This window comes from Bombina bombina, unplaced genomic scaffold (genome assembly GCF_027579735.1).
Source record: "Bombina bombina isolate aBomBom1 unplaced genomic scaffold, aBomBom1.pri scaffold_1338, whole genome shotgun sequence".
Lineage (NCBI taxonomy): Eukaryota > Metazoa > Chordata > Amphibia > Anura > Bombinatoridae > Bombina > Bombina bombina.
In genome coordinates, this window is record NW_026512415.1 from 18,942 (window position 1) to 39,529 (window position 20,588).

The following is a 20,588-nucleotide window of genomic DNA, read 5'->3' on the forward strand; positions in this document are numbered from 1 at the left end:
CTAATCTGCCCTCCCTAACATCGCCGACACCTAACTTCAATTATTAACCCCTAATCTTCCGATCGGAGCTCACCGCTATTCTAATAAATGTATTAACCCCTAAAGCTAAGTCTAACCCTAACACTAACACCCCCCTAAGTTAAATATAATTTACATCTAACGAAATTAATTAACTCTTATTAAATAACTTATTCCTATTTAAAGCTAAATACTTACCTGTAAAATAAACCCTAATATAGCTACAATATAAATTATAATTATATTATAGCTATTTTAGGATTAATATTTATTTTACAGGCAACTTGGTATTTATTTTAACTAGGTACAATAGCTATTAAATAGTTAAGAACTATTTAATAGTTACCTAGTTAAAATAATAACAAATTTACCTGTAAAATAAATCCTAACCTAAGTTATAATTAAACCTAACACTACCCTATCAATAAAATAATTAAATAAACTACCTACAATTACCTACAATTAACCTAACACTACACTATCAATAAATTAATTAAACACAATTGCTACAAATAAATACAATTAAATAAACTAGCTAAAGTACAAAAAATAAAAAAGAACTAAGTTACAGAAAATAAAAAAATATTTACAAACATAAGAAAAATATTACAACAATTTTAAACTAATTACACCTACTCTAAGCCCCCCTAATAAAATAACAAAGCCCCCCAAAATAAAAAATGCCCTACCCTATTCTAAATTAAAAAAGTTACAAGCTCTTTTACCTTACCAGCCCTGAACAGGGCCCTTTGCGGGGCATGCCCCAAGAAGTTCAGCTCTTTTGCCTGTAAAAAAAAACATACAATACCCCCCCCCCAACATTACAACCCACCACCCACATACCCCTAATCTAACCCAAACCCCCCTTAAATAAACCTAACACTAATCCCCTGAAGATCTTCCTACCTTGTCTTCACCATCCAGGTATCACCGATCCGTCCTGGCTCCAAGATCTTCATCCAACCCAAGCGGGGGTTGGCGATCCATAATCCGGTGCTGAAGAGGTCCAGAAGAGGCTCCAAAGTCTTCATCCTATCCGGCAAGAAGAGGACATCCGGACCGGCAACCATCTTGATCCAAGCGGCATCTTCTATCTTCATCCGATGACGACCGGCTCCATCCTGAAGACCTCCACCGCGGACCCATCTTCTTCCGGCGACGTCCAACTGCAGAATGACGGTTCCTTTAAGGGACGTCATCCAAGATGGCGTCCCTCGAATTCCGATTGGCTGATAGGATTCTATCAGCCAATCGGAATTAAGGTAGGAATATTCTGATTGGCTGATGGAATCAGCCAATCAGAATCAAGTTCAATCCGATTGGCTGATCCAATCAGCCAATCAGATTGAGCTCGCATTCTATTGGCTGATCGGAACAGCCAATAGAATGCGAGCTCAATCTGATTGGCTGAATCCGGGAATCCGTATTATTATCATCAACAGGAGAGCTGCAGTTTGCGGGAGGACAGTGATCTGGACAGCTGTTAATGGTCCAGGAGGCTCTTGTGGCACTTATCAAGTGCCGTTTATCTTGTAAGTACATAACATATTGTGCGTGGGCAAAGCTTGTCAAACTGAATTACACTATTGTGGCGCCTTCTTCTTTTTTATTCTACCATTTGTAATCTAGTCCATTGTTGGTGTGTTACGTAGGGATAAGACCCAACATATAAAAATGTCTGTATGATTTAATTTTGGGGTTTGTGCTTTTTTTTGTGAACTTACTGTGTGAATGTTATTTGATCACTTTGTTTAAAATTCCAGTAGGAGAGTTAAGATTTACTTAATGTTCCATCCATTTTTCCACAGGCGAAGTGGAGGAGGCTGGCATCAGAAGGACCCGTGTCACTGGATATGTTTGAGCACATAAGTCTTATGACATTGGATTCACTACTGAAATGTACCTTCAGCTATGATAGTGATTGCCAAGAGTAAGTTTTTTTTTAATTATTATTCCTAAAATATTTTTCAGTATGATTTTGAAAACTGCAGTACCACCTTTGGTAGTTATAGCTTCACTATTCAAAACACCCAAGCAAAATTATGTGTGGTGATAGTAAGTGGCTTATTAACATCTGGTTAGCGGAGGAAAAATGGGACAATTTCAATTGTGATATGTAGGGGTTGAACCTGAGCAATCTGGTTCCAGCTTTGGCTTATGTTGTCAAGTGTGTTTGTTTATAGAAATCAATGGATGTGTATGCTATGTAATGCATCCATCTCTCCAGCATTGTGTACGATTTTGGTCAGTAGCTGTTTGGCTAACTGTTTACATATAATGGACTGTTGGTTTTTATAGTAGTGATAGATGTATTCTTCAGAACTTCTTGCAATTTGATTTATGTCTAAAAAGAATCCTGGAAATGCCTTACACACTATTTTTTATATAAGCTTCTATTCTTTTTTGTATCTTTCATCTGGTTGGAACAGCAAAGAATGAGCAATTTTGGTAGGAAAAACATAGTATAGCCACACACTAAAATAGGTAACACAGAATTCTCAATGCAGTTACCAACTAGACTAGAATCATAGAGAAAATATCAAGAAACCTGTACGTTTTTGAGTGTGTACGGTGTGATTTGTCCATACAAACTCCATGGTAACAATTTTAATAGTATGTAAGTGATCTAGTATAACACTCATATGTTTTAATTTTCCATTTGGTTACCTATGAAGAAATGTTTTTCTCATAGATGTCCTACCCTTAAGGACCCATGACGGAATTATTCTGTCATGTGCTAAACATAGTGCTGTTCCTCCACAGCACCGGCGATCGTGGGGTTAATGCTATATCTGTGTGCCCCTGAGGCCCAGGCAAAACAGCAAGATCAATTCCTGATGTCCCAGCACATGTGATTGCTGTAACAGCCAGTTGCAGCAGTCACAGTGTTGTGTGGATATATAATCCGCCTCCCTCTTCCTCACTCTGAGATGTGAGGTGGAGAGACAGATCAGTGCGATACAAAGTATTCCTGTGAATTCTTCATCTGCGCTAACCTGAGATTTTATATTTAATAAATACATAATACACCTTAATATAACTTATGTCAGGTTAGTGCACATGAAGAATTATTGTACTACTGTCGGGTTTGTGCACATAAACCTGACAGGAGTACACTAATTCTTCATGTGCGCTAACCCAATATGGAGCTGAAACGCGTCAGCCGCAGCCCATCTGCAGCCCTCTCAATGACTATTTTTCTTTAGCCTTAAATCTGCTTTTATTTTTTTTATTTTATTTAAACTTAGAAAACAAACATAACAAATTATAAAATTAGTTTATTTTGTCTTAGCCATTTTTATCCATTAAAAAATTGTATATAATATGTGGTTGGTGCAATAAATGAGAACAATAGAAATTACGGTTGAACACACACATAGCAAAAATGCCAAAATTGCTTGTGTCCTTAAGTACAAAACAAGGAAACTGAAGCTGTGTCCTTAAGGGGTTAAATAATACACATACATTTCCTTTGCTTTTGTATGATACAGACTGGAGATCTCCAGACAAAGTCAAGCTTAAAGGGACACTCAATCAAATTAAACTTTCATTATTCAAATAGAGCATGCAATTTTAAACAACTTTCCAGTTTACTTCCATTAACAAAATGTGCACAGTCTTTTTATATTTAAACTTTTTGAATCACCAGCTCCTACTGAGCATGTGCAAGAATAAGCGTGTATGCATTTGTGAATGGCTGATTGCTGTCACATGGTACGTGTATGCATTTGTGATTGGCTGATGGCTGTCACATGGTACAGTGGGAGTGGAAAAAGACATAACTTTTAAAATTGTCAGAAAAAAAATCTACTACTCATTTGAAGTTCAGACTAAGTGCTTTTGCATTGTCTTGTTATCTTGCATTTGTTGATTATGCAAATCTACTGTGTTGACTGGTCCTTTAACCTATTGGTGCTGTCTTTCTATTGTACCTTGATATCTTGCAGAAAGCCGAGTGATTACATTTCTGCTATTTATGAGCTGAGCTCTCTGGTGACAGAACGGGAACAATGTCTTCTTCATCACTTTGACTTCATCTACCGCCTCTCCTCAAATGGAAGGAAGTTCCGCCAGGCATGCAAGATTGTGCACAACTTTACAGAGGGTGTAGTGCAACAGAGGAAGAAGGCTCTACAAGAGAAAGGGGCAGAAGCCTGGATCAAGTCCAAGCAAGGGAAGACCACAGACTTCATTGATATACTCTTACTATCAAAGGTCAGAGAACAAATACATTATAAAACTGTGTAAGAAATAATTTTATTCATCTGGATAGTTCTTTGTTGCAGAAGACATTTTAAAACAAAATTGTTCAAATACCATATTTAAATACTTCATATACTTTATTAAATGATTAATGAATCTGAAGTAGCGTAATAAAAAGCCTTCACTGTACCTCTGCTTATAGTAATTTTTGTTTTCCACGCTAGGATCAATAACAGTGCGATCAAAAGTTTCAAGAACATTATACATTTTGGAACAATATATTTCAGTACAGAGGTTCTGTAGTCATGTATATGTATTGGCAGATTGTATATATACTAATAGTTTTGATCTATTTTGGGGATTAGTCTTTCCTAGAGAAGTTATTATTGCCATGTTTAAACAAAGGTGAAATATGCAACTTATTTGACTTTATTCTGAAGAGGTCTTTGGGGCATAAGACCATGGGGTATATTTACCAATGTGCGTTTGGACATGATACGAAGTAGCGTATCATTTCCGCTGCACATCACGGCACATCGATAAATGCCAACAGCAAACGCTGTCGGCATTTATCATTGCACCAGCAGTTCTTGGGAACTGCTGGTGCAATGCTGCCCCCTGCAGATTCGCGGCCAGTCGGCCACTAGCAGGGGTTGTCAATCAACCCGATCGTATTCGATCGAGTTGATTTCTGTCCGCCACCTCAGAGCAGGCGGACAAATACGCTGCTTCATAACTTCTTCATAACTTCTGTTTCCGGCTAGCCTGAAGGCTCACCGGAAACAAGGGGCCCCAAGCTCCATACGGAGCTTGCTAAATATGCCCCTATGAATCACCTAGAATTTGGCAATCATCTGAACCAAATAGGGAAGCATGAGGTTAGTCTATAAATCCAACACGTATAGGGACATATTTATCAAGCTCTGTATGGAGCTTGATGCCCCGTGTTTCTGGTGAGCCCAGAAATAGAAGTTATGAAGCAGCGGTCTAAAGACGGCTGCTTCATAACCTGTCCGGCTGCTCTGAGGCGGCGGACAGAAATCAACTCGATCGAATACGATTGGGTTGATTGACACCCCCTGCTAGCGACTGAGTGCCCACGAAACTGCAGCTAGCAGTATTGCACCAGCAGTTCTTGTCGGCATTTAACAATGTGCAGTGGACATGATCTGCTATATCGGATCATGTCAGCTCGCACCATAATAAATGGGCCCCTTAGTGTCTGAAGTTTTTATCTTCAGGTGTTCCTGCACCTCAGTTGTGTCATAGATGAGAAAGGGACGTTTTGACTGCTAGCATGCAAGAAGTGGAGTGAGAAAATAGGTGAATGATGAGAATAAGAATGAATGGATGAGGCAACTTTATGTAGAATAATGCATCAACAACAAAACTAGTAATAGGTTCCCAGAATCCATGGTCTACATATATAATTTAATGATACAAGCTTGAAACCAAGGTCAGTTTAAAGAGAGTATTGTTATCATTATTATTAGTAACTAGAGTATTATCATTATTATTACTATAATTTATGTGTAAAGCTCCCAAATTCCATACATAGGTATGAGATCCTGGCACCAAAGTGTCAGTGTAATGTTTGGTGGACATGAGCAATTCGTTTCGGATCGATTCGGAAATTCGGAAAATTCAGCAAATTCGGAGATTCGGATCGATCCGAATTAAAATACTGCAGAATTTACAGAATAAATCCGAATTACTTCGGATTTATTCGGTAAATTCGGATGGCCATGGATTACACCAGTATTGTACAGTATATTAGGTTATATCACTCTGCTATGGGTTACACCTAATATACAGTACATAACACTAGTCTAATACACAGCACACATACCGAAATTCCGAATTTCCAAACCGAACCAAAACAAATTTTTCGATCATGCACATATCTAATGTTTGGTGATTTTCCAGGTTATTATTTATTGGGCTTGCTAGATAAAGACACGTGTCTTGAGAAGAAAGACTGAAAAGAGTAAAACAATATCCAGTATACTTTCAGAATATACATAGCTTACACTGAGTTAGGATAATACACCTTGTCTGCAGACATTAAGTTAGATATGATAATAACTGGGTGTGATAGCTGTGAGTTATATGATGACAATAATGTAGTATCTCACAGGTGGCTTTAGCTTTGTTGACAGATGAATAAAAAAGTATAAAACTATAGAAATGCAGCAGTAACTTATTGTTTTTTAACCCAGGATGAAGATGGAAATCAACTTTCTGATGAAGAGATGAGAGATGAGGTGGACACCTTTATGTTTGAAGGTGAATTTTCTAAAACATTTTGCTCATAGGTTGATCTATATTTTGTTTGCATTCACTTTTAATTTTCAAATTGTTAGAACTACAAATGTCTATATTTTATATGGGCCAATGTAATAGGAATATAATATAGTGATAGAAAGAAAGTTACTGGCCAAGAGACACTAAGGGGATATTTATCAAAGGTCTGGCGGACCTGATCTGACAGTGCGGATCAGGTCCGCCAGACCTCGCTCAATACTTGTGAGCTGCTGGTGCAACACCGCCCCCTGCAGATTTGCGGCCGCCAGCAGGGGGGGTGTCAATCAACCCGTACTCGATCGGGTTGAATTGCAGTGATGTCTGTCCGCTAGCTCAGAGCAGGCGGACAGGTTATGAAGCAGCGGTGTTTCTGGCGAGCCTGCAGGCTCACCAGAAACACGGGCACTCATGCTCCATCCGGAGCTTGATAAATGGGCCCCATTGTTACTAACCAACTCAATATCATAAAATAGGCAACTGGCAAAGCCCTAATTCCCTATCCATCCACTGGAATTTCTTAAAGGGACAGTAAAGTAAAAAAATGAATGATTCAGAGTATGAAACTTTTCAATTTACTTCTATTAGCAAATTTGCTTACTTCTCTTGGTATCTTTTTTAAAGAGTAAAACATAAGAAGAACATTGCACTACTGGGAGTTAGCTGAATATATATGGTGAGCCAGAGATAAGAGGCATATATGTTCAGCCGCAAAGCACCAGCTAGCTCCTTATAATACCGTAGTGCTCCTGAGCATAGATGAGAATAAAACAAATTTGATAATAGGAGTAAATTGTAAAGTTATTTAAAATCACGTGTTCTATTAGAATCATTAAAAATTAATTTTGACTTTACTTTTCCTTTAATAACTCAAACCCAGGAACTAGTGATAAATATATGTTTATATAAGAGCCCTTTAATTTTTAATATAATTTGAATTAATATTTTTTTCTTAATACTGTGTAATATAAAATTAAAAATATATCGACGAGATTTGGAGTTTTGAGTTAGGAGCTCTGCGGTGCTAACGAGCAGTTTATTCTAGCCGCTCACTTACCTGCAGCGCTGGTATTACGGGTTTTTTACAAACCCGGCGTTAAAAGTCAAGAAGTGAGCGTAGAGCAAAATTTTGTTCCACACTACACTCCAATACCAGCGCTGCTTAAGTCAGTGGTTAGCTGGTTGTACGTGCTCTTGCGCGATTTCCCCATAGACATCAATGGGGAGAGTCGGCTGAGAAAAAGTCTAACACCTGCCAAAAAGCAGCGTAAAGCTCAGTAACGCAGCCCCATTGATTCCAATGGGGAAGCACATTTTATGTTTACACCTAACACCCTAACATGAACCCCGAGTCTAAACACCCCTAAACTTACACTTATTAACCCCTAATCTGCCGCCCCTGACATCGCAGACACCTACATTATATTTATTAACCCCTAATCTGCCGCTCCGGACACCGCTGCCGCCTACAATATACTTATTAACCACTAATCTGCTGCCCCCAACATCGCCGACACCTACATTATATTTATTAACCCCTAATCTGCCACCCCCAATGTCGCCGCAACCTACCTACACCTATTAACCCCTAATCTGCCGCCCCCAACATCGCCGCCACTATAATAAATGTATTAACCCCTAAATCTAAGTCTAACCCTAACACCCCCTAACTTAAATATAATTTAAATAAATCTAAATAAATATTACTATCATTAACTAAAATATTAAAACTAAATACTTACCTATAAAATAAACCCTAAGCTAGCTACAATATAACTAATAGTTACATTGTAGCTAGCTTAGGGTTTATTTTTATTTTACAGGCAAGTTTGCATTTATTTTAACTAGGTAGAATAGTTACTAAATAGTTATTAACTATTTATTAACTACCTAGCTAAAATAAATACAAATAAACCTGTAAACTAAAACACTAACACCTAACCTAACCCTACAATTAAATAACTTACCTAAATTAAATAGAAACATAGAAACATAGATATTGACGGCAGATAAGAGCCATAGGCCCAGCAAGTCTGCCCGACCTTACCTAACAGTATAAACTTATCTAGTTCGTAGGATAGCCTTATGCTTGTCCCATGCATTTTTAAAGTCCCCCACAGTGTTTGTTGCTACTACCTCTTGAGGAAGTTTATTCCATAAATCAATCACTCTTTCTGTAAAGAAGTGCTTCCTCAAATTACTCCTGAATCTACTACCCTTTAGCTTGAGCTCATGACCCCTTGTTCTTGAATTTTCCATTTTATGTAAAATACTCACAGCCTCAGTTTTACTAAACCCTTTAATGTACTTGAAAGTTGCTATCATATCCCCTCTTTCCCTTATCTCCTCTAAGCTATACATATTTAGGTAATTGAGCCTATCCTGGTAAGTTTTATTTTTTAGACCATGTACCATTTTGGTAGCCCTCCTTTGCACAGATTCAAGTTTGTTAATATCCTTCTGAAGATATGGCCTCCAGAACTGCACACAATACTCAAGATGAGGCCTAACTAATGATCTATAAAGTGGCATAAGAACCTTACTATTTCTGCTGCAAATACCTCTACCAATACATCCAAGCATTCTGCTAGCCTTACTCGCTGCATTACTACATTGTTTACTAAGTTTTAAATCATCTGAAATAATAATTCCCAAGTCCTGTTCCTCATCTGCAACAGTCAGTAAAGTGTCATTGAGTCTGTAATTAACATTTGGATTTTTCTTCCCTAAATGCATTATTTTACACTTTGCTGTGTTAAACTTTAGATCCCAGTCGTTTGTCCAATCTTCCAATTGTTGTATATCACTTCTCATTTTGTCTACCCCCCCCCCCCTGGAACATCCACTCTGTTACACATTTTTGTATCATCTGCAAAGAGACATACTTTCCCCTGTAGCCCTTTGCTGATATCGCAGATAAATATGTTAAACAAATAAATTAAATTAGCTAAATCACAAAAAAAACAAACACTAAATTACAGAAAATAAAAAACTAATTACAAGATATTTAAACTAATTACACCTAATCTAATAGCCCTATCAAAATAAAAAAGCCCCCCCAAAATAAAAAAAAACCCTAGCCTAAACTAAACTACCAATAGCCTTTTACCCATTGCCCATTGCCCAAAATAAATCAGCTCTTTTACATGTAAAAAAAAATACAAACAACCCCCCCAACAGTAAAACCCACCACCCACACAACCAACCCCCCAAATAAAATACTACCTCAAAAATCCTAAGCTCCTCATTGCCCTAAAAAGGGCATTTTGATGGGCATTGCCCTTAAAATGGCATTTAGCTCTATTGCAGGCCCAAAGCCCTAACCTAAAAAATAAACCCACCCAATACACCCTTAAAAAAATCCTAACACTAACCCCCGAAGATTCACTTCCCGGGAGAAGTCTTCATCCAAGCGGCAAGATGTCCTCAAGGAAGCTGGCAGAAGTGGTCCTCCAGACAGGCAGAAGTGGTCCTTCAGACGGGCAGAAGTCTTCATCCAGACGGCATCTTATATCTTCATCCTTCCGGCACGGAGCGTGTCCACCTTCAAGACATCCGATGCGGAGCATCCTCCTCTACCGACGGACTAACGACAAATGAAGGTACCTTTAAATGACGTTATCCAAGATGGTGTCCCTTAGAATTCTATCAGACAATCGTAATTAAGGTAGAAAAAATCCTATTGGCTGATTGGATCAGCCAATAAGATTGAAGTTTAATCCTATTGGCTGATCCAATCAGCCAATAGGATTTTTTATACATTAAAGGGACAGTCTAGTATAAATTAAACTTTCATTATTCAGATAGGACTTTTAATTTTAATCAACTTTCAAATTTACTTTTATCATCAAATTTGCTTTTTTCTCTTGGTATTCTTAGTTTAAACTAAACCTAGGTAGGCTCATGTGCTAATTTCTAAGCCTTTGAGGGTTGCCTCTTATCACATGATTTTTAAATCTCTTTTCAACACAGAGACAGAAAGTACACGTGGGCCATATAGGTAACACTGTGTTCAGGCACAGGGGGTTATTTAAGATTTAGCACAAAACAATGCTACATTTAAGACAATAGATAATAAACAGTCACAGTCATGTGATCAGGGGGCTGGAAGAAGGTTCCTAGATACAAGGTAATCACAGAGGTAAAAAGTATATTAATATAACTGTGTTGGTTATGCAAAACTGGGGAATGGGTAATAAAGGGATTATCTATCTTTCAAAACAATAACAATTCTATGGTAGACTGTCCCTTTAATTACGATTGGCTGATAGAATTCTATCAGCCAATCGGAATCTAAGGGACGCCATCTTGGATGACGTAATTTATAGGTACCTTCATTCGTCGCTAGTCCGTCGGTAGAAGAGGATGCTCCGCGTCGGATGTCTTGAAGATGGATCCGCTCCGCGCCAGAAGGATGAAGATAGAAGATGCTGTCTGGATGAAGACTTCTGCCCTTCTGGAGGACCACTTCTGCCCGTCTGGAGGACCACTTCTGCCGGCTTCCTTGAGGACATCTTGCCGCTTCGATGAAGACTTCTCCTGGTAAGTGAATCTTCAGGGGTTAGTGTTAGGATTTTTTAAGGGTGCATTGGGTGGGTTTATTTTTTAGGTTAGGGCTTTGGGCCTGCAATAGAGCTAAATGCCCATTCAAATGCACATTTCAGGGCAATGGGGAGCTTAGGTTTTTTTAGTTAGTATTTTATTTGGGGGGTTGGTTGTGTGGGTGATGGGTTCTAATGTTGGGGGAGTTATTTGTATTTTTTTACAGGTAAAAGAGCTGATTTCTTTGGGGCAATGGCCCGCAAAAGGCCCTTTTAAGGGCTATTGATAGTTTAGTTTAGGCTAGGGTTTTTTTATTTTGGGGGGCTTTTTTTTTATTTTGATAGGGCTATTAGATTAGGTGTAATTAGTTTAAATATCTTGTCATTTGTTTTTTATTTTCTGTAATTTAGTGGGGGGTTTTGTGATTTAACTAATTAAAATTTAATTTATTTAATTGTATTTAATTTAGGTAATCAATTTAATTGTAGTGTAGTGTTAGGTGTTAGTGTAACTTAGGTTAGGTTTTATTTTACAGTTAAATTTGAATTTATTTTAGCTAGGTAGTTATTAAATAGTTAATAACCATTTAGTAACTATTCTACCTAGTTAAAATAAATACAAACTTGCCTGTAAAATAAAAATAAACCCTAAGCTAGCTACAATGTAACTATTAGTTAGATTGTAGCTATCTTAGGGTTTGTTTTATAGGTAAGTATTTAGTTTTAAATAGGAATAATTTAGTTAATGATAGTAATATTTATTTAGATTTATTTAAATTATATTTAAGTTAGGGGGTGTTAGGATTAGGGTTAAACTTAGATTTAAAGGGTTAATAAATTTAGAATAGTGGTGGCGAGGTTGGGGGCGGCAGATTAGGGGTTAATAAATGTAGGTAGGTGGCGGCGATGTTGGGGGCAGCAGATTAGGGGTTAATAATTATAATGTAGGTTGCGGCGATGTTAGGGGCGGCAGATTATGGGTTAATAAATATAATGTAGGTTGCGGCGATGTTAGGGGAGGTAAATTAGGGATTAATATTATTTAACTAGTGTTTGCAATGCGGGAGTGCGGCGGTTTAGGGGTTAATATGTTTATTATAGTGGCGGCAATGTCCGGAGCGGCAGATTAGGGGTTAAAAATTTTATTATAGTGTTTGCGATGCGGGAGGGCCTCGGTTTAGGGGTTAATAGGTAGTTTATGGGTGTTATTGTACTTTTTAGCACTTTAGTTATGAGTTTTATGCTACGGCGTTGTAGTGTAAAACTCATAACTACTGACTTTAAAATGCATTAGGAATCTTGGAGGTAGAGGGTGTACCGCTCACTTTTTGGCCTCCCAGGACAGACTCGTAATACCAGCGCTATGGAAGTCCCATAGAAAAAATACTTTACGAAGTTTACGTAAGTCGGTTTGCGGTAAGGCCAAAAAAGTGTGCGGTGCCCCTAAGCCTGCAAGACTCGTAATAGCAGTGGTAGTGAAAAAACAGCGTTAGGACCTGTTAACGCTGCTTTTTCAGCTCACCGCAAAACTCGTAATCTAGCCATATATTTTCTCACATGGAGGATAACCTTGTATATTACCATTATTCTTTTTTTTCATTATTTGAGATGATAACGCAAAAGACATGGTGTTACCATGTCACTGGCAATAATAATAATTGTAGACAATATGCACTTCAAATACAGTATGCTAATTTACTGATCCTACCTATTTTTGCATGCTATACCAATGCCACATTAGTCTTAGTCCTCCAGGAGTCACCTTGTATTCAAATATGTTAGTCCTTGCCACAGTTAGTGTTTGTCATAGTTTTATTGCATTTAATCACTAGAGGGCACGACTTAAAGGGACATGACACCCACATTTTTTCTTTTATGATTTAGAAAGAGAATGCAATTTTAAACATCTTTCTAATTTACTTATATTATCTAATTTGTTTTATTCTCTTGATAATCTTTGCTGAAAAGCATATCTAGATATGCTCAGTAGCTGCTGATTGGTTGCTGGGCATAGAAGCCTTGTGTGATTGGCTCACCATGTGCATTGCTTTTTCATCAACTAAGGATATCTAAAAAATGAAGCAAAATAAATAATGGAAGTAAATTGTAATGTTGTTTAAATTTCTATTCTCTATCTGAATCATGAAAGAAAGATTTTGGGTTTAGTGTCCCTTTAAATAGGGCAAGCCAAGCCTTGTGCAGGGTGACACATTATGAAACCACACTCAAACACCCTTGTGTACTTTCCTTTTCCACTTCAAAAAAGCTACTGTTATTGCAACAACACAACTTGCTTCCATTACTATATCCATCATGTTAACTTCAAGGCTTCCACATGACTTCATTATGAAAAAATATATTTTGGCCTATCACAACAGACGCAATTCATAAAATAAAACAAATCAATCTTCTTTATGACATAATAAAACTGACACAATGATATTTTGTGTCTACTGACCTTCTACATGTGTTGTTATCTAAACAATCAATTTTAAATAACCCCACTAGTGATGTCGCAAACATAAAATTTTGGGTTCGGGAACGGCGAACGCGAACTTCCGCAAAAGTTTGCGAACCGGGCGAACCGCCATAGACTTCAATAGGCAGGCGAATTTTAAAACCCACAGGGACTATTTCTGGCCACAATAGTGATGGAAAAGTTGTTTCAAGGGGACTAACACCTGGACTGTGGCATGCCGGAGGGGGATCCATGGCAAAACTCCCATGGAAAATTACATAGTTGATGCAGAGTCTGGTTTTAATCCATAAAGGGCATAAATCACCTAACATTCCTAAATTGTTTGGAATGTGCTTTAAAACATCAGGTATGATGTTGTATCGATCAGGTAGTGTAAGGGTTATGCCTGCTTCACAGTGCACAGTGTAGGTGATATACCTCCCCTGACCATGCTTTGCAGACGGCGTTGGCGTTGCGTTTTGGTAATTAGAAGGCTGCTAAATGCCACTGCGCACCACACGTGTTTTATGCCCAGCAGTGAAGGGGTTAATTAGGGAGCATGTAGGGAGCTTGTAGAGTTAATTTTAGCTTAAGTGTAGTGTAGTAGACAACCCAAAGTATTGATCTAGGCCCATTTTGGTATATTTAATGCCACCATTTCACCGCCAAATGCGATCAAATAAAAAAAAATTGTTCACTTTTTCACAAACTTTAGGTTTCTCACAGAAATTATTTACAAACAACTTATGCAATTATGGCATAAATGGTTGTAAATGCTTCTCTGGGATCCCCTTTGTTCAGAAATAGCAGACTTATATGGCTTTGGCGTTGCTTTTTGGTAATTAGAAGGCTGCTAAATGCCACTGCGCACCACACGTGTTTTATGCCCAGCAGTGAAGGGGTTAATTAGGGAGCATGTAGGTAGCTTGTAGAGTTAATTTTAGCTTAAGTGTAGTGTAGTAGACAACCCAAAGTATTGATCTAGGCCCATTTTGGTATATTTAATGCCACCATTTCCCCGCCAAATGCGATCAAATAAAAAAAAATTGTTCACTTTTTCACAAACTTTAGGTTTCTCACAGAAATTATTTACAAACAACTTATGCAATTATGGCATAAATGGTTGTAAATGCTTCTCTGGGATCCCCTTTGTTCAGAAATAGCAGACTTATATGGCTTTGGCGTTGCTTTTTGGTAATTAGAAGGCTGCAAAATGCCACTGTGCACCACACGTGTTTTATGCCCAGCAGTGAAGGGGTTAATTAGGGAGCATGTAGGCAGCATGTAGAGTTAATTTTAGCTTAAGTGTAGTGTAGTAGACAACCCAAAGTATTGATCTAGGCCCATTTTGGTATATTTCATGCCACCATTTCACCGCCAAATGCGATAAAATTTAAAAAAAACTTAAATTTTTTCGCAATTTTAGGTTTCTCACTGAAATTATTTACAAACAGCTGTGCAATTATGACACAAATGGTTGTAAATGCTTCTCTGGGATCCCCTTTTTTTTCAGAAATAGCAGACATATATGACTTTGACGTTGCTTTCTGGTAATTAGAAGGCCGCTAAATGCTGCTGCGCATCACAAGTGTATTATGGCTAGCAGTGAAGGGGTTAATTAGGTAGTTTGTAGGGAGCTTGCAGGGTTAATTTTAGCTTTGGTGTAGAGATCAGCCTCCCACCTGACACATCAGACCCCCTGATCCCTCCCAAACAGCTCCCTTCCCTCCCCCACCCCACAATTGTCCCCGCCATCTTAAGTACTGGCAGAAAGTCTGCCAGTACTAAAATAAAAGGTTTTTAAAAAAAATGTTATTTTTTTTTAGCATATTTACATATGCTGTGGTGTAGCATCTCCCCTTAGCCCCCAACCTCCCTGATCCCCCCAAAAACAGCTCTCTAACCCTCCCCATCTGCCTTATTGGTGGCCATCTTGGGTACTGGCAGCTGTCTGCTATTATTTCACAGTCAAAAAAGTGTTGTTTTTTTAAATGTACACTACTGTTACACCAGATATGAGTGGTGGCACTGGGCAAGTAGGCACAGTATACGCTGTGAGCCTGACACACACGCTGGCAGGCAGGCAACTGCAATTAGATTACACAGGAAAAAAAAAAAAAGCAGACTGATGTTCTAGCCCTAAAAAGGGCTTTTTGGGGTGCTGTCCTTACAGCAGAGATCAGATGAGTCCTTCAGGACTGTAGTGGACACTGAATACACTAGCCTAGCTATCGATTTCCCTATTAAATCAGCAGCAGCTACACTGTCCCTCCTCTCACTAAGTGCAGCTTCCGAATTAATCTAAAATGGATGCTGTCCAGGAGGTGGGAGGGTCTGGGAGGGAGGGTCTGCTGCTGATTGGCTGGAATGTGTCTTCTGACTGTGAGGTACAGGGTCAAAGTTTACTCAATGATGAGAAATAGGGGGCAAACCGAACATCGCATATGTTCGCCATTCGCGGGCGAACGCGAACATACTATGTTCGCCGGGAACTATTCGCCGGCGAACTATTCGCGACATCACTAAACCCCACCCCTAAATTCTAATAGCATGTTAAGATAATCACACCTAAAATAAAAGTACTGTCATTAATTACTTCTGTTAAAAGAAACACAATTCAGCAGTATTACTGAATACTAATCAAATACATGTTCTCAGAAATCTTAAGTCAACTAGTGATATATTTATAAATCCAGTAAATAACACTATTGAAAGAAATCTCTATTCCCTCCCCTCATCCTTACATTTCTCCTCTTCAATTGACTAGCCTAATACCCCAGTCTCATAGAAACAAGCTCGAAAGGGCAAAATATTATGTTATGTTGTCTGATGCTTCTTAACCTTCTGAGAAGTTTCTCCAACATTTAACAGTCCCCATGGATACTTTATTTCACAACATAAGTCATGCAAAAAAAAGACTTTAAAAAAAGTATATGGGTTGTCAGTAAAAATACAATAATATTTGTGTAATATTGAGCCACTTAACATGGGAATGTAGCATGGTTTAAATACTACTGAATCTTTTCTTGGGCTACCAATTTCTGCCCTAACCAAGCGTTTACCCATATTTTTTCTGCAGCGATATGGCTCAAAGGCTAGTTCTTGAACGTCACTGATATAGGGGTATGAGGGATTCATGTAACATAAACCAATTACATCTAACAATAGAAAAAACTTTCTGACTAATATCTGAATAAACTGCTTCTGATTAAAAGATTTTACCATAGAAAACTGAAATAATGTGACTGCTTCTAACTCAGTAATATAATAACATCTATCCACTAATGGATTCTGAATTTAAACACAACCCTTATCCAAAACAATATACTTAAAGGGACATGAAACCCAAAGTTATTTTTTTTTAATTTTAAAACATTCCAATTGACTTAATTATTTTGGTATCCTTTGTTGATAAGCATGTTGGTTGGCTCACAAACAAGAATGGTTTAAAAACAAAAAAAATTCTAAACACTGCTGTCATCTACTACTCAAAGACATTCTTGCAACACTGCTACCATATAGTATTCCAGACACATACATACTGCCTACCTAGATATTCTCTTCAACAAAGAATACCATGAGAATGAAGTAAAATTGATAATTGAAGTAAAATGGACACGTTTTTAAAATTGTTTGCTTTGTCTGACTCATGAAAGAAACATTTTGGGTTTCAGGTCCCTTTAACTCTTAAAATTTGAGACTTTGGAACATTTCTTTACAACATTTGGAGGATGAACATTCTTCATTGATAATAAAGTATTTCTTTAAAGTGCTTTTATACTTTATAAGAATAAAAACTAATTTGTATTCTAACTTTGGCTGCACCTCAAGGTCATGATACGACAGCCAGTGGGCTTTCTTGGATTCTGTATAATTTGGCTCGCCATCCAGAATACCAAGAGAAATGCAGAGAGGAGATCAGAGAGTTACTGAGTGGGAAAGAAAACAAACACCTGGACTGGTAAGCAATTTTACCTGTGCACTATAACTATTTGAAGAGTTTTTTTTTCCTCAGATGACTCTAGGAGAGCTGTATGTTATCTAACTTGTGATTAGAATGATACACTGATGGGATATCTTAAAGGGACAGTAAAGTCAAAATTAAACTTTCATGCTTCATATAGAGCATGCAATTTTAACAACTTCTAGTCATCTATGCTTTATTTGCTTTAGTTCTCTTGGTATCCATTGTTGAAGAGAATACCTAGGTAGGCTCAGGAGCAGCAATGCACTTCTGTTAGCTAAGTTGTATATGGTGGCTGCACATATATGCCTCTTGTTATTGGCTTATCCAATGTGTACAGTTAGTTCCCAGTAGTACATTGTTGATCGTTCAACAAAGTATATCAAATGAATGAAGAAAATTTAAAAAGTGAATAAATTGGAAAGTTATTTAAAGTAACATGCCATATTTGTATCATTGTATTCATGTCCCTTTAAATCTGTACTGCAATCATCCTGAAAAAAAAGGAAAAATATTAAATAAAATTGTATTTTGCTTGGGGCAATCCCTTGAGTGTCTGTTTCCAATTATCTAAATACCACAGGGGTATAATTGCCTGAGGATGTAAAACAAGGCTTTATAGTAATGTCAATAAATGGTTTAAAGCAATGCATTATGGGTTGCAGACATGCTTTCATCCTGTTGAGAGCTCATTCAGTAGTAATTCATGGGATTGTTGATTGCTCCTGTCCTTTATAGCCTGAATGTGCATCTTTAGGACTAGTTAGTTTATAAACCAATCAGAAGAGTGAGTGTCTCATCTTAATAGTTAGCCCATAAACAGTGCTGACTGGTTAAACTGAACTATTTAGGAGTTTTAAATATAAAGGTCACAATAACAAATCAATAGCAAAAACTCCAGGCGTGTTCTGACTCTTCGCATTTGGGGGGTTGCGCAGCTATAACAAGTTGAGAAATAATTTATTTTGCGTGCGCGTTAAGCCGTGTAATGCAAACTGCGAAATCGCGTGCGTGTTCACGTATTCCCCATAGAAGTCAATGGAGAAGACCAATAGAAAAAAAGACACAAAAACCCTAATCTGTTGCGCAAAGCCCATGACGTATTCTCCTCGAAAAGCGTACTTGAAAATGCGAATATTTCATATTGCAAAAATGTTTTTGCAATGGAATATGTTCTATTTAATTCTAAATAAATATTACTCTATATATGTGATGGTTTTTGGACAGATATATCTATTTATAGCGAGATATGTATATGAATATGTATATGTCTAGATATCTCGAGATCTATATGCGAATATCTCTTTCAAAATACATCTGAGATATTATCTCTATACATATAAATGCATGTTTCTCTATGTATGTGTATGTATGTCAATGTAAAATCCCTGCGTCTGCATTTTTTTTTTAACACCCGAGATCTCGTATCTTTGAGCCGTTATAAATTTTATGTGCAATATTTTTTTAAATATTTTTTTATTAGACATTGTTAATATAAGTGTAACTGTACTTTGTAATGTATTTTTGAAGTGTTTTGTAAATCTTTTTTGTTGCGCAAAGCTGTTAACTACAGCTCTTCGAGCGCGGAAAGGATTGTTGCGTAAAAGGTGAATGCATGCGTGCAATGGCCTTTTTTCAAGACTTGTAATACCTGTGCAATGGAATTTGATTGAGAAAAGACTACAGCATGCTGAAAATGATTAGGAACCCGTGAACAATTTAGAAATTGGTGAAAAACTTGTAGAAGTGCCCAGTTGTTGTGGGTGGAGTTAAGGAATGGTGAGTATTTTTTTATTTTTTTTTTAAATCAAAGTTTTTTATTGAGGAGTACCAAATATACAAAGGTAGCATACAATGAACATTGTACAAAGAATTGAGATTAAAACATTTCACCTCTATACCTTTATCAAGCCATTAGCCTTTGGCATAATATGATGTAATCACATTCTGGTATTACCTCTTTTTCATTTTGTTTCTTATGTTATGTCACATAAAGAAAAACAATAATACAAACAAAAAACAAAAAACATTCACAGTTTAAATATCCATAACTACTTGTACATCCTATAGTATGGTAAACTAAGTATAACATAAAGATGTGTTCATTATCTGATTATTTACATGATGTAAACAAAAAGGCACCCCAGGATAATCACATTTAGCATACACAATAAGCCAGTGGGATAGAGCCAACTTAATGTGGGGGAAAAAAAAAAGGGGGGGGGGGAAGGGCAGATATGTGGAGAGAGCGAAGGAAGGGGAGGGGATGCAGAGGGAAGCATAGAGGGAAGAGTGTGGAGGTGGCCCAGTTTAAGTAGTGTAGATATAGTGCATGAATCTACTCTTGACAACTCACACCCTCTCTGGTCTATTCCCCATAGAATTCTACCCAACCCTCCCACACCTTGGCATGTAGATCAGCCTTACCCATTACGTTATAAGCATACTTTTCCATTTGTTTCATGTATGTGATTTGTTCAACCACATTCTGGATGGAGGGAGGTAAAACTTGCTTCCATTTTCTAGCAATTATTAATTTGGCTGCTGTAAGGAAGTAAATCAGGAAGATCTTTTTCGGCAAAGGCATTCTAGGGAGACCCAGGTGCAACAGGCCAAGTGCAGGAGTAGACGGCAGATTGTAATGTAAATCTCCTAGTAATTTCAGGCACGATCGCCAGAAAAGCCTAATCTGAGGGCACTCCCACCACACATGCATCCAAGTGCCTATCTGACCGCAATTCCCCCAACACAACGGGGAGGAGGAAGAGTACATCTGGTGTAAGCGCTTAGGCACTAAGTGCCATCTGTAGACTATTTTATAGTGGGTTTCCCAGAGTGTTGAGCAATGTAGATATCTCCTAGCAAACAGCATTTCTCTATGCCAATCTCCCACACCAATGAACATCCGGAGATCTACTTCCCACGCTAGATGTGATACTGTTTTCGTTATTGCCTGTTCTCCAATTAATAGGGAATAAAAGAAAGACATCATACCCTTAGGTTTATGATCTGATGACCAACACGACTCCCATCTAGTCCTGTTCCGCCACTCACTGTTTTGCAGTCCCCAACTTCTAAGAAAGCTAAGTAATCTAAATGCTTC

At 37.7% G+C, this 20,588-nt stretch overlaps 1 protein-coding gene across 1 annotated transcript in view; it reads left to right on the forward strand.

Moving 5' to 3' along the window:
• Positions 1–20,588, forward strand: part of LOC128644295 (ultra-long-chain fatty acid omega-hydroxylase-like) — a gene marked incomplete at both ends in the record, with an annotated part of 61,534 nt that overhangs the window by 13,401 nt on the left and 27,545 nt on the right. Inside the window, 4 exons of the mRNA XM_053696962.1 lie at positions 1,827–1,948; positions 3,966–4,233; positions 6,441–6,507; positions 17,353–17,482. Of these exons, the coding sequence (XP_053552937.1) occupies positions 1,827–1,948; positions 3,966–4,233; positions 6,441–6,507; positions 17,353–17,482 (587 nt within the window). The remainder of the gene's footprint in view (positions 1–1,826; positions 1,949–3,965; positions 4,234–6,440; positions 6,508–17,352; positions 17,483–20,588) is intronic.